The sequence below is a fragment of the Strix aluco genome, chromosome 1, assembly GCF_031877795.1.
Source record: "Strix aluco isolate bStrAlu1 chromosome 1, bStrAlu1.hap1, whole genome shotgun sequence".
Classification (NCBI taxonomy): Eukaryota; Metazoa; Chordata; class Aves; order Strigiformes; family Strigidae; genus Strix; species Strix aluco.
In genome coordinates, this window is record NC_133931.1 from 91,967,114 (window position 1) to 91,984,805 (window position 17,692).

Consider the following 17,692-nt stretch of genomic DNA (forward strand, 5'->3'; position numbering starts at 1 on the left):
TTTGAACCCTGAATATGCTATCCTAAGGGCCTAGAAGACAGAATTTGCACATACATTGACATTTCCTGGGGCAAAGCAGTTAAACTGATGTCAAGGAAGTTCTAAGGGAATATGTGTATAGAGCAAGTAAAATAAGTCAGTGGAAGAACAATGTTAATACAGGAGGGAGGGAGAAAGCACAGAGATTGGAAGGAGGAAACTCCTGAAAGATTAATAAAAGTACTTGGACTGTCACTGGAAAGAGACTAGGACTCATAAAAGCAGCAGAAGAAAAGATACACAGTAAGGCAATGTGCAGAAATAAATTTTTTAAAAGGAGACAGAAAGAACTGAGGAAGAAGACTAAGGAACATAACAGAAACATGCAGGAAGGAAAACAAAGAAGTGAATGGCAAATGGAAGCAAAAAAGTGAGGAAAATAATAGGGGCAAGAAGAATACTCATTTTATCATTGTATCTTGCATTGTTTACAAATCCCTCTTTTCGGATGGGCACCGGAGCACTGGAGCCTGGGCAACTGGACTGAGACCTTGGCAAAGGAGCAGGGAACAGCAAACCTGGTAGGAGCTCCACCTGAGGAAGAGGGTGGCCCAGCTTCAGCACTAGAAGGGCAACTAGAAGTGTGGGAATGGCAATATGCTGCTGGGAGACCTTCTTCCTCTTTCCTCCTTTCCCCATTCACCATATCTGATCCCTCAAATATCCTATGAATCCAAAGCCAGTTTTATGCTTTGTAGGAAAAAATAAGAGGTGTGAAAGGAAAGACAGAAAATTCCCAGGGCCACAAAGCCACATACAATCCTAGAAGACTCAATTGTGACCCTTGATTCCAGCTGCCATAACCCAGTGTAGCACCTGAGCTCAGTGGTACTGATTAGGGGAGCTCAAACACTGTGCTGGTGTAGCTCCATGCTTCCCATCTCTTTACTTCCATCTCACTTTATGCTAGAGACATAACCTATGTGATCAACCACTCCTGGCCTTCTTTTATTTTTAACTCCAATGATTTAAAAGAATACCCACTGGCTGGGGATTCCTGTTACATTTCAAGGAAATACTTCTTTCCCCTCTCTAATTAAGCTCCTTCCATATGCATAAAGCTGACTCCTTACCTGAGAGAGAGAGAGATGGCTGTAGGCAACATAAAGCTCATTAATTTCCCATTTATTTGCTCTATCTCTGCAAGCAAGCTCTGCTCCAAACAAGGCTTCTCTGAATCCTGTCATAAACCTTGCACACTCCCATGTGCAGGCCATACCCCATCATATTGGAAAGTGACTATGCACAGCAGTACAGCCGTAGATTTCTAGGGTTAATGCTCAGTTTTCCAGCTGAGGGTGACTTGGGTTGCAATCAGGAGGTGTTGCCAGCAGATATTGCCTGCCAAACTTGTTGGGCAGCTTTGAGAGAAATACTATTAGCATATTGCTAGATATAGGTTTCCCAGTCTTCTGCAGCAAACTTCATGTTGATGGCATTTGCATTAAATTGCAACATGCTGCTATCATCAACAATTGGTTAGAGGCTGAACTTTCCCACAGGAGAGTGGGAGATTCTTGTAATAGAGTATTCACAAGAACGTGATCCAGAGCTCAGCTGTCGTGCTCTTCATTTAACCTCTTCGGGCAAGAAGGTAAACAATTATTTATTTATTTATTTATTTTTAAAAATGACTTGTGATTTTTTTTTTGGCAGATCCAAAGTAGTCTGCAGGTTGATAAAGTAAACATCATGTTTACAGATGGGACAGAGGGGGAGATACCTTTACAGGCTGCAGGCAGCAAAACACACTGCTAAAATTCAGGTGGCTCAAAAGCTCACACAAAAGGAGGTGGTCTTCAGTGGGACATAGATGGGGAATTTAGGAACACATATCCAAAGCTATGAATCTAAAGATTCTTGCATAAATTTTGCAGAATTTTGAATCTAAAATTTCCCCAGGACATATCTGTCCATCTAGAAACCTTTGATTGCCACAGGACTGATCAGCTCAGCAGCTTATACAAGAAAGTAGATGCTTTTCTGCATGTATCTCCAGAAGGGCTGAAAGGCAGGCTGTTTCAGAGCACCTCTACCCACTCGGATAGAAATGGGCATCACATGAAGTGATGGTGCTGATGACCTGGACAAACTCACCCACAAAGTGGAAGATACAGGTTAATTTCCCTTATTTACTTAGCTTTCCATGGCATAAGATAAAGCATTGGACTGTTCACTATACGAGAGAGAGGCATGCAGTTCTTTGACTGAGTGCTTAGGCATTTTCCCTGTGCCCTGATCCCTGCTGCCAGGTGATTGTTTATGTTCTTAAAGGATGGGTGGAGTGGTATTCAGATTTTGTTTTGTTAGTGGGGATGCTAGTCTTTGCTATCAACTTCGCTCTTGGGTTTGGCAATGATGTTTAGAAGCTTGCTGAAAAGCCTATACAGCTGCACACAGGCAGAGCAAATAGCTTGCCACTGTACGGCCTGTAACAGGTCAGTGTACATCCATGTCTGTTTGTGCAGGAATAATTGGCCTAGAAAGAGGTAGAAAAGTACTGGAGATACTGATGCAAAATAATAGAAGCAGTCAGAAAAAGCCCTTTCTGCCATAAAAGTAGTAGCCTGAGAGGCTAAGTTATTTTTAAAATGAACTTGGTAACATTTCCCTTGAAAAGTTATTTTGTACTGAAATGTATTGGTTTTTAATTTAAAGCATGTTATTTTGGAAATGTTTTGTGTCACACAGGGTGATTAGAATTTTTGTGTTGTAAAAAAAATGAAATTTCCTGTGTGTCCCTCTCACTCCAAATCAACACAGAAACACTTGGAAAAGTCTTTTTGTATGAATGGTCACGAAAAATAAGAAGGTCACTTCAACCAATCATAGATTTTTTATGCGAGGAGACAGTACTATCTGGCAAGTGCTCTTCTTCTAGGATAGACACATGCCATTTCTGCCAGTTCTGTCTTCCTTTGTATACGAGAAATGAATGTGCATTAAAGCACCTTAATGGGAGTCAGATTGAATAAGTGAAACATGCAATGAGAATTATCATGTGGCATCAGGGAAAACAGGTTCCTTCTTGCTTACCTTGTATTAAATACAGGATCACCTTAAAACCAAGGCTACAGCTCTCTTAGTCTCCCCACCTTATTTACTGCCTCCTCTTGTTGACTGCGTAATATAATCTATTACACCTATTAATTATGATAGCTTTGAGCACAACTTTTTATTCTTTGAGAGTCTTTGTCTTTATTTCATCCACCCTTAGCTGAAAACAAACTGTAAAGAGAGAACAGATCATGAATAGTTATAGAAAAGGAATGTTCTTCATTTCACACAGCCATAGAAGAAGTTTGTCATCTTTACAAGGTCTCTGGTAGAAAGTGGTTTCTTCCAAAGAAAACTCTTTTCCTGGGTAGCTTCTTGACAACATATAACAGCACCATCAATTTCCATCTGTCAGACTATGTTAAAAGCTACTAGATCCATCGTGCAAAGCATCTCCCTTCATCAGCTGTAAAGCCCCAACCTTACTTGCTGTCTCCGCTAATGTTTAGTGAAGATGCTTTGGCTAGTGCAGAATGGTAACTATGATCTTCCTGGAACAGTTTTTTTGATCTTATATCTTCTCTCCTTATCACTCCAAGACCTTTTAAAAGTAACATTACCATTTGTTGTCCACCATGTAAGTGTTCTCCAAACTCCACTGTCCTCGCAGTAACTCCAAAACTCTCACCGACTGAATGATGACACAGATTACACACACATGGCTTTATGGTGTGAAATCATTCTTACACTTGTGCTCACCCCAATTTATATTAAGAAAGTTCACTAAATACTTTCATTCTGCAATAAGAAAATTCCTCCACCAGCCCACACCTCCCCTTCCTTGCTCTGGGTTTCCAGGGCAGCTCTCTAAGTAGTTCCCACTCACAAATCCACAGAGTTGGCGATAGTGTTTGCACCCTGAGGACAGCCTGCTGCTTTTTCTAAAGGAGTGGCCACCTCCATATGCCAAGCACTCACTTTTAAAACCTGTTCCCAGCTCCTAGGCTCTCCCTCCATGCTTGGCAGTCAGTCCTCTCCTGCAGGGTGGGGTGGAGGTTCCTCCTTCCTGCTGAGGAAGTTTATTAACTCTTTTTTTTTTCTCCTTGACTCGTTCTGAGGTTCGGGCACACCTACAATACGCTTCATGACCTACATTTGCTATGAATGATTTCACAGCTCCAGCTGAGATCTTTCAAGAGGTGTGGAAGTGGAGCAATACAAACTTCAGCACTAAAGAAGCACTGAGTTTTGTTTTCAGAAGGTTCTGGGTAGTATGTAATAAAGGAGGAAGAAAAGAAATTATTATTTAGTGCAATGTCTTTTTCTTGTGGTAAGGTGACTGTGTTATTAAAAGGAAAATGAAAACCATGTTTCATACAAAGACACAAACAGCAGAGCTTAGAACAGCTATTTTCAGAATTAATGGGATATAACTCATCTTTAATTTGTTTGTTCAGAGAACCTTTTGGATATTTCTCCTCTGTTTTGCCCATTTGTATTAGGTCTTCATGTGAAGTACTTCTGGACTTGAGGGTAAAACAAACACCTCAGTACGAAATATATATTAACTTTTTCTTTCAGCATTGCAGGTTCTTTCCACAGAGCATCAGTCAGAAACATGATGAGGCATTGATTATTACAGTACTTTTCAAACTAGTCAAAAGGCAAGAAACGTCTGCATTTCCCACACGTGGCACCTTCATATATTCAGCAACTTGACTTTTCAGCTCTTCCAAGCCACTACAGAAATTTGGCTTAGGCTAAGTCTGTTTTCGTGAGGGCTGAGTTCTTTCCCATTGTTTGGCACTTGCTGTAAGCTAAAATGGTTTTTGCAGACAAATGCTGCATCTCAGCTGAGCAACATCAACTCCCATCACTCTGATAACTTCTTCTGGCACCTGAGCCCCCAGCTTCTCATGCAAAGTTCATGTCTGGCTCATGGCATGCACTCTTCATCTTGAGGACAAGACAATGCATTCTGAGTATCTCTTTGAGTAAAGAAAACTCTGTGAAAGGCAGGCTCTCTGTGCGGGGGGGGACTGTGGCTGTGGTAGAAATGCTGATGCTCCAGTGCGAGAGCAGGGTGGCAGGAGAGCATTGACTGGAAGGTGATGGAGATCCCCAGCACCAGGCAGCCCCTTTCCAAGAAGGCTCTAGACCTCTCTCAAAGGGGCTGCTGGACACCAACAGCCCAGGACAGGCTGTACAAGGCCTCTGCTGATGAAAGACCCTGAAGTCCAGCTTTGCAACAGCCTCTCCCCATCCTTAGCCTTCCGGTGACACAGGCTGGAGCTCCTCACATAACTTGGCCTTGTGGGCTGCAGCAGCCAGGTGGCACAGGGCTGAGAAAGAATGCCCTGCTGTGCCATGGCCTTCTGTGGGCAGTGGGACTAACCACGTGGCTGTGTACTTGCCCATCTTTTCAATGGAGAGGAGGTCTGGCAGTTTGCTATGGACCAGACCCATGCTTGTTCCAGTGCAGGCTGAAAGCTAGAGCCAGCCAGTTCTGTGCTGTGGAAGACATGAGGGCCTTCTCTCTATATTGTGGCTGTGTATTTTACCCTAAATAAAGTATTTTTCTGGAACACAGGCCACAGCTACTCATCTCTATGTGTGCAAGCAGGCAGGAGTGTATGCTTTGCTTTTCACACGTTTCTGGTGTGCCGTCCAAAATATCATTTGTTTGAAAGTGATGTGTGTTTTCTTGGGTACAATGATTCCATAAAAGCTCATGTGATCCCACTATCATCCACACAACAGCTTTATAATTCTTCTCCTAAGGGACAGGAAAGGAGTTTCTAAACCCCTTTTTTTCAGATGGCTTCCTGCTTGCAAGGACCAAGCCGGAACTTGGTCCCAACTTGTTCTTAGTAGAATGGATTTAATGTAAATGACCCATGGGAAAGGTATCAGACTGTAATGTTTCTAGTACAAAAGAAAAGAATGACACAGATCTTCTCATATCATTGAGCAGGAATGTACAGACTTCTTTTCAGGGCTGTTGAGCTATTGCTTTGCTTGGAAATTTTCATTGTGTATCCTGCCTGAATCTGTGGCTCCTGGAAAACTCATGAGGAGGGAAAAAGTGTAGTTCAAACTGCTCATGTTTCCATATGTAGTTCAGTCTCCATAGCTGTTAATGACCCTTCTTCATATATGAAAACATTTAATTATTAGTGATGTTATTTTTATGAACCTGTTGTTTGAAACCCTCATACCACAGCTCTGGTTACCAGACATGGTTATATGCAGGCGTAGCTTCTGTCACCAAGTTTCTGTCACTAATCATATGTTGTTACAAGAGGAAAGAGTATACATCAAACCAGTCTGGAGAAGGAAAATGTTAATCCACAGTTGACTGATTTCAATACCATGATCTGAAATAAGATACACCATATGGGATAAGACAGAAAAATGGTCCTTTCTGAGGAATTCACATATGTTGTGAGTGTGGGTCCCTTTTCCAGGCCCGCTGTGTCCTTGCTCCTGCTGTGTAGCATGGACCAACACATGTGTGCAAGGTTGGCTGTTTCAAACTCTGGGTATTTAGAAAACTTCTATTATTTAGCAACCAATTATGGGACAATCTCAGGGCAGAACAGATGCCTCACAGTGTGATCTAGCTAGGCAACAAGCTGCATTAAATTTCTTCTTTCTTTTGTGCTCCCAGTCAGCAGCTGCTTCATGATGGACTCCATTTCTAGACCAGTTACTGAGTTTTGCCTTGATCTCTACAATAAGCTCAACAGAAATGCAGAGGACACAAACATTGTCTTCTCTCCAATGAGCATCTCTGTTGCCCTGGCCCTGGTCCATCTAGGTGCAAAAAACAACACTGCTCTTCAGATAGAAAAAGTAAGTATTATTGAAACATGGTGAGATGCTTCCACATTGCTTGCTGTTCCCTTAATGGAAATGTTAGGCATCCCAGCAGGACACACGTGCAAGGGTGTCATAGGAAACAAGCATGAATACAAGCACCGGTGCTGCCTTAACAGTTGTGCTTGGTGCACTGTGATCCTTGCCATCTGCTTGTGTGAGTCGCACCATGCCTCTGTGCAGACTCAGGAGCACGGAGCAAGAGCTGAACGGGAGGAGGTGATACAGCACAGTGGGGCACCCTGGCGTTCCCCCGGCCTGCTGCCACAATATCAGACTTTGTTTCAAAATTATGGGCAGACAATTCCTCTCATGGTTGCTATGAGAATCCTGAAAGTGTGAGTCCAGATGGGTAGAGGGGAGCGGTGCAGAAACGTGAAGTGATTACACCTGGGTGCCTGGAAGCATTAGCTCACTTATTGCTTCAGACATGCAAGAGTCAAAATGTCTCACCTGCAGAGCTCACAGAGACCCAGGTGGGCAGGGAGGAAGTGAAGAAGGCCACCCCGCCGGTTGCTGTGCCTTTACTCCCAGAAGTGCAATTTCTGCTTTCTACTATCTTTCTTCTCTTTTCTTGTTTGTGCCCATGAGCAGTGAAAGACGAATAAGCCTAAGGCAAAGGTTTTTGTCAGTAGCTGGCTCTGTACTGGTAGATCTTCATCCATGATATCCTAACACTGCCATGCGCACAGTCTGACTGCTGGGTCACCTGCAGCCAACATAGACATGCCCTCCTCACAAGGTTTCCAGAGTATAGTGGGTTGACCTTGGCTGGTGGCTGCCAGGTGCCCACCCAGCTGCTCTCTCCTCTTTCTTCAACATGGACAGGGAGAGAAAATAAGATGAAAAAGCTTGTGGGTCGAGATAAGGACAGGGACATCACTCACCAGTTGCTGTCAGGGCAAAACAAAGTCAACTAATTTTGGAGCCAGCTGGAACCAGCTGTTCACCATGGGGACAGCCCCTGATCTCTTTGCACAGAGGCCACCCCTGCAGCCCCCTGGCTACCATAGTCTTGCCATATAAACCCAATGCACAGGGACTCTTGCTTATTATTTTAGGAAAGCGATGGGGATCCAGTATCCTCAATGAAAAAAATTAAGTCTATGAATGATGCAACATTAGTATAATGGAGAAGCTACACGAAATTTTTCAGTGAGATATTTGCACATTAGAAACAAGGACTGGTTTCCATTAAGAGCACTGTGGTTTTCATATATTTCCTAAATTGATGCAAAGATTAAGAATGATTGCAAAAAGCCAGTTTTGATGTTTTCAAAGAAAACTATTTTTATCTCTTCACCTGAGGCAACTTTTTTGTTTTGAAATTTAAGGTAACAGTAGCAATAAAAATACAAATGAAATGTAAATATTTTGAGGTAGTGGAGAGTAACATTTTGAGGGGTTATGGGCATGTTCTCCTTGGTTTGCTAATATAGAAATGTGAATTTGAACATGAATATATGAACAATTTCAAGTCTGTCACTTCATCCTGATTGAAGCTGAGAAAATATCTTTCATAAATCTACACTCTTTATCTGGGACAGCATAGAAAATCTTTTAAACAAGGAAAAGGTTTTTATCTCAGTTACAATTGCCATAATCTGACATCTTCAACTGCAGGTGCTCCACGTCAGGAAAGCTGCAGGAAGAATGAGCCTTGGATCTGATCTTGAGAGCGCAGCCCCAGACATGGAGCCAGAACGAAGCCAGGAGAGACAGCCTTCCCTCTCACAGGTGCATCCTTAGGTGGGGAGCACCAGAGCCTTTTCTTCACTGCACGACAGGTTACTAGGTATAAAGCACTGGAGTCTGCCACTGGAGGGAGTCAGGATCACACGCACGGAGTCTGCCTAATCCACTAGGAAATGCCTGGTACAAGGTGTTATTTTATTAAGGACCAAGTCTTCCATGAAGTCAATATTAAAGCCTTCAGTGTTCTCATCTGAAGGAGGATCAGGCTACAAAGCTTAGACTAGCTGGATTTAAAAATCAGTACAGCAGGAGTTAGCCCTATAGTGTAATCTAATTAAGATACAAATTAACAACCAAAGCTATATGGAGGAATTGTTATAATTGTTGTGTTTGTAATATTCCCAGTGTAACAAGGATGGGGATCTTAACCATAAAGAGTTCCAGACACTGCTGTTACAACTACAAAACCTTGGCGAAAGATATGTTTTAACCCTGGCCAACAATCTTTTTATACAACAAGGGTTTGAACTCCAGCAAGTAAGTTACCTGTATCTGCTAACTGCTGTGGCCCTGACCTCAAGCTTCCCTGTAACCGTGATCCTTCCTGTTGTTCCCCTCACGTGTATTTTGGATTACTTGACATGCTTCTTGGAGCCATATCTCTTGGGGCTGGTGGGAAAGAGACCAGAGTGTCAACTTTCAATTTATTTATTTTTTTTTTTTTAAAAAAACCCAACACCCTGTGGATATCAGTGGCTATAGAGCAAAAATAAAGCAGGAATGTTTCCTTCTGGATATGTCTACACTCAGCCAGAGGTGTGACTGCAGCCAAAAATGGCCTATTCAAGCTGTCTGTGAGCTACTTCTGCAAGTGGCATGTCTGGGCAGCAGTAAATTTGGAGAGGGCTTATCACCTGAGTTGTTACACAGTTTCATGCATAGGGCTGCTGTGCTCAACTTCTTACTGAATGACAGAGTGGTCTCTGGTCTACCTAGCATGGATAACTTGCTAGTCATATCTTTCTTTTTCTGTCAATTATTTCTGATGAATGATTTAAATACTTAAGCATTAAACAACACATCTTGCATCTTCGCTAATTTTTTATTTTTATCTGGACCTCAGGTATGCAGTTGTCCATGGGAAGACTCTTTCTTCTGGCTTTCTTTTTACTTACTTACTCTTTTTGCCTATGCAATAGAATAATTATCTCTTCTTCAAATATTCTCTCAATAAACTTCAGATAGTTTACGTTTCCAAAATGAAATTTTGTCTTATGGAGTCAACAGGTCCCTCACCATTTCTAAAATAGTTCTGAACCATTGATTTCTTTCAAAAGGGAATAAGTGCATAATGAATTTGACCAATTCATAATCTTTATTTTGCTTTACAGAAATTTCTAATGTGCACTAAGGAACTGTATGGAGCAATGCTGCAAACAGTGGACTTTCATGGTGCTGTTGAAGCCGCCAGGATAAAAATTAACAGTTGGGTTGAAAGTGAGACACAAGGTAAAACAAAATCATAGCCATATTATCACTGCCTTCTTACACTGCTTCAACAAAAGAAATTATAGGGTATGAAAAGCAAGGACTTGTTCATGTATCAGGTGTTCAATCTTATGCTGTTTAAAGACAGTTTGTCTTCCCATCCACTCTTGAAACACTAGAGTAAGTTATCAGCTAAATTATTTCAGAATTAAAGATGTGTTTGTTGTCAAATACTTTTGTATACTCACCCTTATGCCTGACATGATAATTGCAATAATACCTATAAGGCTCGACCTGACAAATTGCTTCTGCGAACAGCCACAGATGAAGATACTGGACAGCAGGGGATGGAAGTTGTGAGCTTCATGGAGAGATTGGGAACAGCATGGGGTGGGGTGGGGAGAACAACAGAGGACCTAGTTATATGTAACAAAGACGAGAGATGTGACCACCAGTGAGACTCACTATCAGGTGACAATCAACCAGCTCTTGCCCTTAACAGGCTAGCAGGGGCCACTGGCTCTTGCTGGTCAGACTATATATGATATATGCCATTTTGCTTTAGTTTTGCAGAGCTGCAGTAGTGGTGGGATGAAAATTTTCTAAATCTTCTGGCTGAACATAAACCAGAACGTAGTGGGGGACAGGCAAATAGATTTGAAGGCTTCCGTAATTTTTAGGTTGCCCATCTCCTGACCAAACTTGTCCTTGTACTGGCAGAGTGGCCTGTGACACAGTGGGGAAGAGCTGTTAACCCCAGTTGGCTCCCAGAAAGAGGGCTGAAGGTTCAGGAGCCACCTTGCACAGGGTTAGGAGCCATCATTTCTCTGGGTGCTCATATGAAGCTTGTGGACCTGCTAACTCCTACTTCAGCCTCTGTAGAAAGTCAAAAGCTCCACAGCTGGTCAACTGCTGTGCTTGGTGCAAAGGGAAAGATGCCCTCATGCAACCTGAAATATGTCATTAATGGTGCTGCCTCCTTCCCTGTGGTTTATGTCACCTGGCACATATTTATAGTCACTGTCAGTTGGCTAATTTGGTGACCCCCACTCCCCCTGTTCTCCCTGGTTAGTAACAGTGCAGGAATCTACCATTTGTTTGCCTATATTGTCCCTGTCCTTTCAATGAACCAAGAACTGGATTTCTAAGTTTCTCCAAAACTAAGTTCACAGACAAGTAATTGAGTCTCAGTCCAGAGTTTTAATGACAACTAACAATTACTTGCGTATTCCAAAATTTCCTTTAGGTAAAATCAAGGAACTCTTTGCTCCTGGTGTGATTGATGTACATGCATTGCTGGTGCTGGTGAATGTAATCTACTTCAAAGCATCCTGGGAACACAAGTTTGAGGAACAAAAAACAGTAGAGAGAGATTTTAAACTGAATCAGGTACATCTGCATTCTGTAAATCTTAACATTATTTATCCTAGATACTGTGAGCGTTGCAGGAAGCATAACACTGAAGCACAATGTCCAGGGCTCAGATGCCCTCTGAGCAAGGTGTGGGTGTGCTGGAAACTTAACCTGCCTCTCCTATTGCATAGAGATGGCAGGAGGGTTTTTCACAGAAAAGTATAATCTTTACTGAAAAAATATTCAAGACTCAGAAGTTGCAACAACTCAGAGTTTTGCTTTGGTGACCGGCAAAACACAAGTGTTAGCCCTGATTAGCACTTTTGAACATAGTAGTCATTACAGATAGTTGTCATGGATGGAAGCAAATCTGAACATCCCATTTCATATAGGCTTCAAGGGGTCATCCTGGTGTTCAATGCATTTTAACATTATCTACACATTTGAGAGATTAAAACAGACTGAACACACTAGGCCAGATAGTAACAAATGACAAAAATACAGTTGCAATTTGAAAGAGGAGAAATTCTTATAGGGTATTTCAGTTTATTTATCATATTTACAACATGTGAAAGTTTATTTTAAATATATTTTAATTTTTAGACCCTTTTTCTGCCATAGGGATATCACCATCAATTCATTGTTTAACTAAGATATTGTCAATATGGTTGCAAAGTTAGGTCTTTGACAAGCACACTCCTCCAAGTATTGTGTGTGCCCTTTAAGTCTAACAGATATTATCAAAAAAGAAAATCAAAAACATTTACTTTCATTTAATTCAGTTTTGTCTTCTTTCCATATGTTGTGCCAATATTCTATTTGTTCTCATCCATAACAAAAGAAAAAAATCCAACAGATTTGGGTCTGATCTTAAGTCGCAGAGCTTTGTATGGGAAAAAGTCTCTTTTGATCATTCCTCATGTATCAAAGGAAAAGGTCAGAAAAACATATATTTCTAGTTATCATGTTGCATTCCATTGGTAAGACGCTGGTAAGAAACTGTCATACTGGGTACTTATATTTGCGACTTTAAATATATCTTTGAATATGGATATTGCCAATGGTCTATAGCTGAGGACATTTGGTGCACTGCTGCAGTAGGAGAAACTATGAGATAGGGAGAAGCTGTGTAGATATTTCTTTGTATGCTAACCAATACTAGCAGGATTTTTGCTGAGAATATGTCATCTACCAAAAGTCTTCTTCCACTGCTTTAGAAGTTAGCTAAGAAGTTAGCTAACTGTAGAAGGAAACTTGAGCCTTTATAAAGGTTTCAAACAACCCCATCACAGAAAAGGCAAGATAACAAGATGTAGGAAAGGATGCCTGAGAAAGACTATGATTTTGCTCTTAACCTATTTATTGCTTTCTGTCTTAACAATCAGTCTGATAAATGACAGCCTGATTCCTGCAGTGCTATTTCTTCTCTATCCCAGTCTAAGTTAGGACTTGCAAATCCAACCAGCATCAGCCTGTTTGGAAGTATAACACTATTAAGCAACTTCACTAGCTGATCAGTTGCAGGGAAATTGTGGGGTTTTTTTTTCAAAGAATTATTTCTTTTATTTATGCATGGCAAAGCTGATGTTTTGTGCGTCACTCTTGAGCCTAACAACAATTACTGCTGAAACCCTGACTGCTGATATGACACTTATAATAAGTTTAAATGCTAAGAGCTATATCGCTTCAGTGATTGTACAATTTTCTTTTAAATAGAATGAGAAAAAACCTGTGCAGATGATGTATCAGAAAGGCCCATTTAAATTAGGCTACATTGAGGAGATGGGTGCTCAGGTCCTTGAACTCCCTTATGCTCAGAAGTCACTGAGCATGATCATCTTGCTGCCAGGTGACATGGCTGATGAATCTACCAGTGGGCTGGAGCAGGTAAGGCACTATATATCGTGGACTATGGCTGAAAATTGGTTGTCTGAATTAAGGCTGGGTAAAGATCTAAACTTTTCAAAGCTGTCCACCTATTTTAAGCTCTTTTTTTCCCCATCTTCTAGATTGAAAGCACAATGACCTATGAAAATCTAATGCTGTGGGCCTCTTCAGAGCACATGTTTGAGACAACAGTGGAGGTATACCTCCCCCGATTCAAGCTTGAAGGCACCTTTAACCTCAATGAGGTATTACAAGAGATGGGGATGACTGACATCTTCACTGAATCAAAAGCTGATCTTTCTGCAATGTCATTTGCAAAATCTCTGGTCCTGTCAAATGTTATCCATAAGACATATGTGGAAGTAAATGAGGAAGGCACTGTAGCAGCAGCTGGTACAGGAGCTGTCGTTGTGAGGAGGTCTCTTCCTCTCACAGAAGTGTTTATGGCTGACCACCCTTTCTTATTCTTTATTAGACACAATCCTAGCAATACCATTCTTTTCTTTGGCAAACTATGCTCACCTTAAAATCAAGACCATTTTCTAACATTGTGAGAAACACCTGGATGAAGTCAGAAATTGTATTATTTCCCAATGCGTTCTTAATCCTTTGACAGTTAGTTTGTATTTCAAAGTAATCACTGCAACCAGTTGAGCTTAGAACCCATCAATTGGATGCTCTGCCACTAGGCTCCTTGAATTTCAAATATTGATCTGAATCCAGAATAGGAGTAAATATTTCCTTAACCTCACTGGATACAAATAACATTTTGTTTGATGACCACATATGCTCCTGTATTCTTGCATTCATATGCATTCCTGCGTATTAATGATGGTGATGACAGGGTGGAGGTTAGAAGGGATCTCTGGAGATCTTCTGGTCTACCTCCCCTGCTCAAGCAGGGCCACCTACAGCCAGTTGCCAAGGTCCATGTCCAAATGGCTTTTGGATATCTCCAAGGACAGAGACTCCACCACCTCTCTAGACAAGCTCACCTAAGCGCCCCTAAGTTCTCAAATGACTCCAAAGAGAATTTTGTATGCACGGTGTCTGCAGGAACGGTATACAAAACCACACATTTCTAAAGAGGGTTAATTGCTTACATAGTAAAGAAGGCTGTCTTTTATATGGGGATAAAGCAAGTGATTTCAGTCTCAACTAATAGGAGGAAAATGGTCTAAAGCACCCCATTAAGTTACTGATGTGGAAAGCTGTAGCCATGAACTTCCAAGAAATGTGCTTCCTTCCTGGCATGATGCTGTCCAGTGAATTTTGATGACCTGAGATGCAGATGTGAAAGGCAGGGCTCTCTCCATACTCTGAGAAATGAAGAAAGGTTTTGTAAAGGGCAGTGTAAAATCATGGAAATCACAGTTAAACATAACCTGGGAAGATTTTTGGTCTGTGGGAGAAAAATAAAACATGCCGCTGACTGATAGGGAGACATTACTGCTAATTTGCTGGTTTAACATAAGTAACATCTTCCTCAGAGAGGTGCTGCATGAGATTTAACAAACATTTGCAACGTGGTTTATGACCCATGAAAAGGAAAATATACATTAGCTGTTTGCCATATAATTGGGTGTAAAGCACACTCATATTCTGCATTCATGATTGCCATAGCTTACGCACAGTAAGTTACCCGGGGCCCTTTGGACAAGAAAGTCTAGGAAATAAGAATGAATGATAACTGAGCAAGAACAAATGGAAGCAGGACAATAAAAAAGTCAAACAAAGAAACTACTCTTGGCTGTCTAATCTGAAGGTGCAGTACAACTGCAGCAGTAGTTCTCCAGGCTGTGTCCATGTTTCTCTTTTGGAGGCTGGCAGTCCAGTTTGCCTGGCAGAGAATGTTTTTGTTACCTGAAGCTGTCATCATACAGTGTTTACATTGCCCCAGGGAATTTCTGAGCGCTGCAACCTCAAAAATCAACAATATTCCTGAAAATGCAGGGATGGGGTTTCCTGTGGTGAATCTGTAAATGCCACAGGGTAAGAAACTTCCCTTTATTCCTGTCTTTTCTCAGAAACGAACATACAGTCCCCAACCCCCAGCATATCCTTTTTTGGCATCCTTGAGATAAAACAGGAGTTTCCAACGACACTGTGGCTTAGCAGAGGGATGGATCTGCACTTGCTACCAGGGAAGAAGGCAGGAGCTTAGTCCTCAAAGTGAAAGAAAGAGAGGGGGAGGTTTGCAATAAAAGTCTCTGTTTAGCACCAGCTAAGCTGAGCTGTTCCCACCAGAGCATGGTAGCCATGAAGAGGTGTGGTGAGTCCTGCGTGGTGTAAGGGATACATACGGGCCATTTCTGGTACACACAATAGCAGCTGTTTTACTACTGCCACAATCCCATGAACTATGAAATGAAGACTAACATCATGAAGGAAAATACCAATGTCTATGTAACATTTTTTTTTTACATTTTTTTTCCCCTCGGTCAAACTCTACTGAAGGCAGTTCCTCTCTCTGCCAATTCCTATGCGTGCAAACAAAGTCCAGTGCCTCTTCTCTCCCAACAGCTTGTAGCTCTCCAGGGGAGCAGGGCTCTCCTTTGTAAATGGCAATCACAGAATTGTTTGGGTTGGAATGGACCTTAAAGATCATCTAGTTCCAAACCCCCTGCCATGAGCAGGGACACCTTCCACTAGATCAGGTTGCTCAAAGCCCCGTCCAACCTGGCCTTGAACACTGCCAGGGAGGGGGCAGCCACAACTTCTCTGGGCAACCTGTTCCAGCATGTCACCACCTTCACATTAAAGAATTTCTTCCTTATACCAAATCAAAATTTTCCCTCTTTCAGTTTAAAACTGTTGCCCCTCGTCCTATCCCTACACTCCCTGACTGAGAGTCTGTCCTGGTTAGGAAGCATTTTTTTACAGAATGGGTCGTCAGGCATTGGAATGGGCTGCCCAGGGAGGTGGTGGAGTCCCCATCCCTGGAGGTGTTTAAGAGTAGGGTCGACATAGCGCTGAGGGATATGGTGTAGTTGAGAACTGTCAATGTTAGGTTAATGGTTGTGTTGCGAGAGGATATCGGACCTGCACAACTCTATGAGAGTTATAACAAGCAAAGCCGTTTATTCTTCCAATAGTACATACTTATGCTCTCGCCAAAGCTCTTACTTCACAGTTAACAAATCAGCAATTAGACAGCTATCAAACTTTTCTCCTGTCAGCATAAGACCACTCTAACACGTGCTGTGCAGACCAATCAACTTCTTGTTCACGTGCTGTTCATGCGGCGGTAACTTCTCACAGTTCAGTACTTTTCCACAGTTTTAGTGTTGCAGCTGTCCGTTGTTTTCCTCTGTCACCTTAGCACAGCTCAGCAGTCTCTTATCTTTCTCCCAAGGCCTGTTTTTCATCAAAGCCTAGCTGTTTCTCAGAGGCTGTGCAAGGCTGACAGGCCGATGCCTCCCACATGGTTGGACTAGATGATCTTCAAGGTCTTTTCCAACCTAGACGATTCTGTGTGTTCTGTGTGTGGTTTGAGTCCAGAGGGCAACTGAGCACCATGCAGCTCACTCACTCCTTCCTCTCCAGCGCTGGGAAAGAGAAAAATGAATCAAAAGACTCAGGAATCAAGATAAGGACAGGGAGGGATTGCTCACCCATTTAACAGTCACAGGCAAAAGGCAGGTTCCTTAGGGGAAGAAAATATCACTTTAATTCAAACACTAACAAAACCAACACTTAACAGATAGAATGCGACAGTGAAAAGTGTTACCATATCTTAAAACACCTACCCCCACCCCTCCCTTATTCCAGGGCTGTTTTGTTCCTCATATTCCTACCTCCTCCCAGCGGCACAGGGGCAGGGGATGGGGGGTGCAGTCAGTCCACCAATTCTTCCTCCAAGGTGTGTGAGGAAGCACTCTTCTGCATTCTTCCCCTTGCTCCACGTGGCATCCCTCTCACAGGAGACAGTCCTCACAAACTTTCTCCATCATGAGTCCTCCCCGTGGGATGCATTCTTCTTGAGATACTCTGGCATGCATCACCCCCACGTGTTGCAGTCCTCCCAGCAGTGAACTACAACAGCAGGGGCTTCTTCTCCTCATAGACTCCTGACCTAGTGCAGCCGCCTGCTCCTGTGTGGGGTCCTCCATGGGCTGCAGGCAAATCTCTGCTCCTCTGGTGACCTCCATGGTGGCAGGGGGGGGACGGCCCTGCCATCTCACCACAGGATACAGGGGGGATCTCTGCTCCAGAGCACCTCCTCCTCTTCCTCTTCCTTCCTTCCATCAATGGAAGGAAGTGGAACTCAGTGTTCGAATAGGTGTCCTTGTAACTCCTCCTCAAAGTCCCAACACCCTCTCAAGTTTCCCTTCTTAAATATGTTATCACAGAG

General features: G+C 42.4%; 1 protein-coding gene across 1 annotated transcript; it reads left to right on the forward strand.

The window, feature by feature from the left end:
• The first annotated feature begins 6,720 nt into the window (after positions 1-6,720).
• Positions 6,721-14,123, forward strand: LOC141933476 (leukocyte elastase inhibitor-like). Its single transcript, XM_074848193.1, has 7 exons — positions 6,721-6,891; positions 8,539-8,652; positions 9,016-9,147; positions 10,002-10,119; positions 11,345-11,487; positions 13,168-13,338; positions 13,461-14,123. The coding sequence occupies exons 1-7, from the start codon at positions 6,721-6,723 to the stop codon at positions 13,863-13,865; spliced, it is 1,254 nt and encodes a 417-aa protein (XP_074704294.1). The 3' UTR covers positions 13,866-14,123.
• Positions 14,124-17,692: the final 3,569 nt, after the last annotated feature.

Coding starts and splice junctions, on each gene's coding strand:
- LOC141933476 (XM_074848193.1), top strand. CDS start 6,721: ATGATGGACTCCATTTCTAGACCAGTTACTGAGTTTTGCCTTGATCTC. Junction 11,488..13,167: donor GAGATTTTAAACTGAATCAG/GTACATCTGCAT, acceptor TCTTTTAAATAG/AATGAGAAAAAACCTGTGCA. Junction 13,339..13,460: donor CTACCAGTGGGCTGGAGCAG/GTAAGGCACTAT, acceptor CCCATCTTCTAG/ATTGAAAGCACAATGACCTA.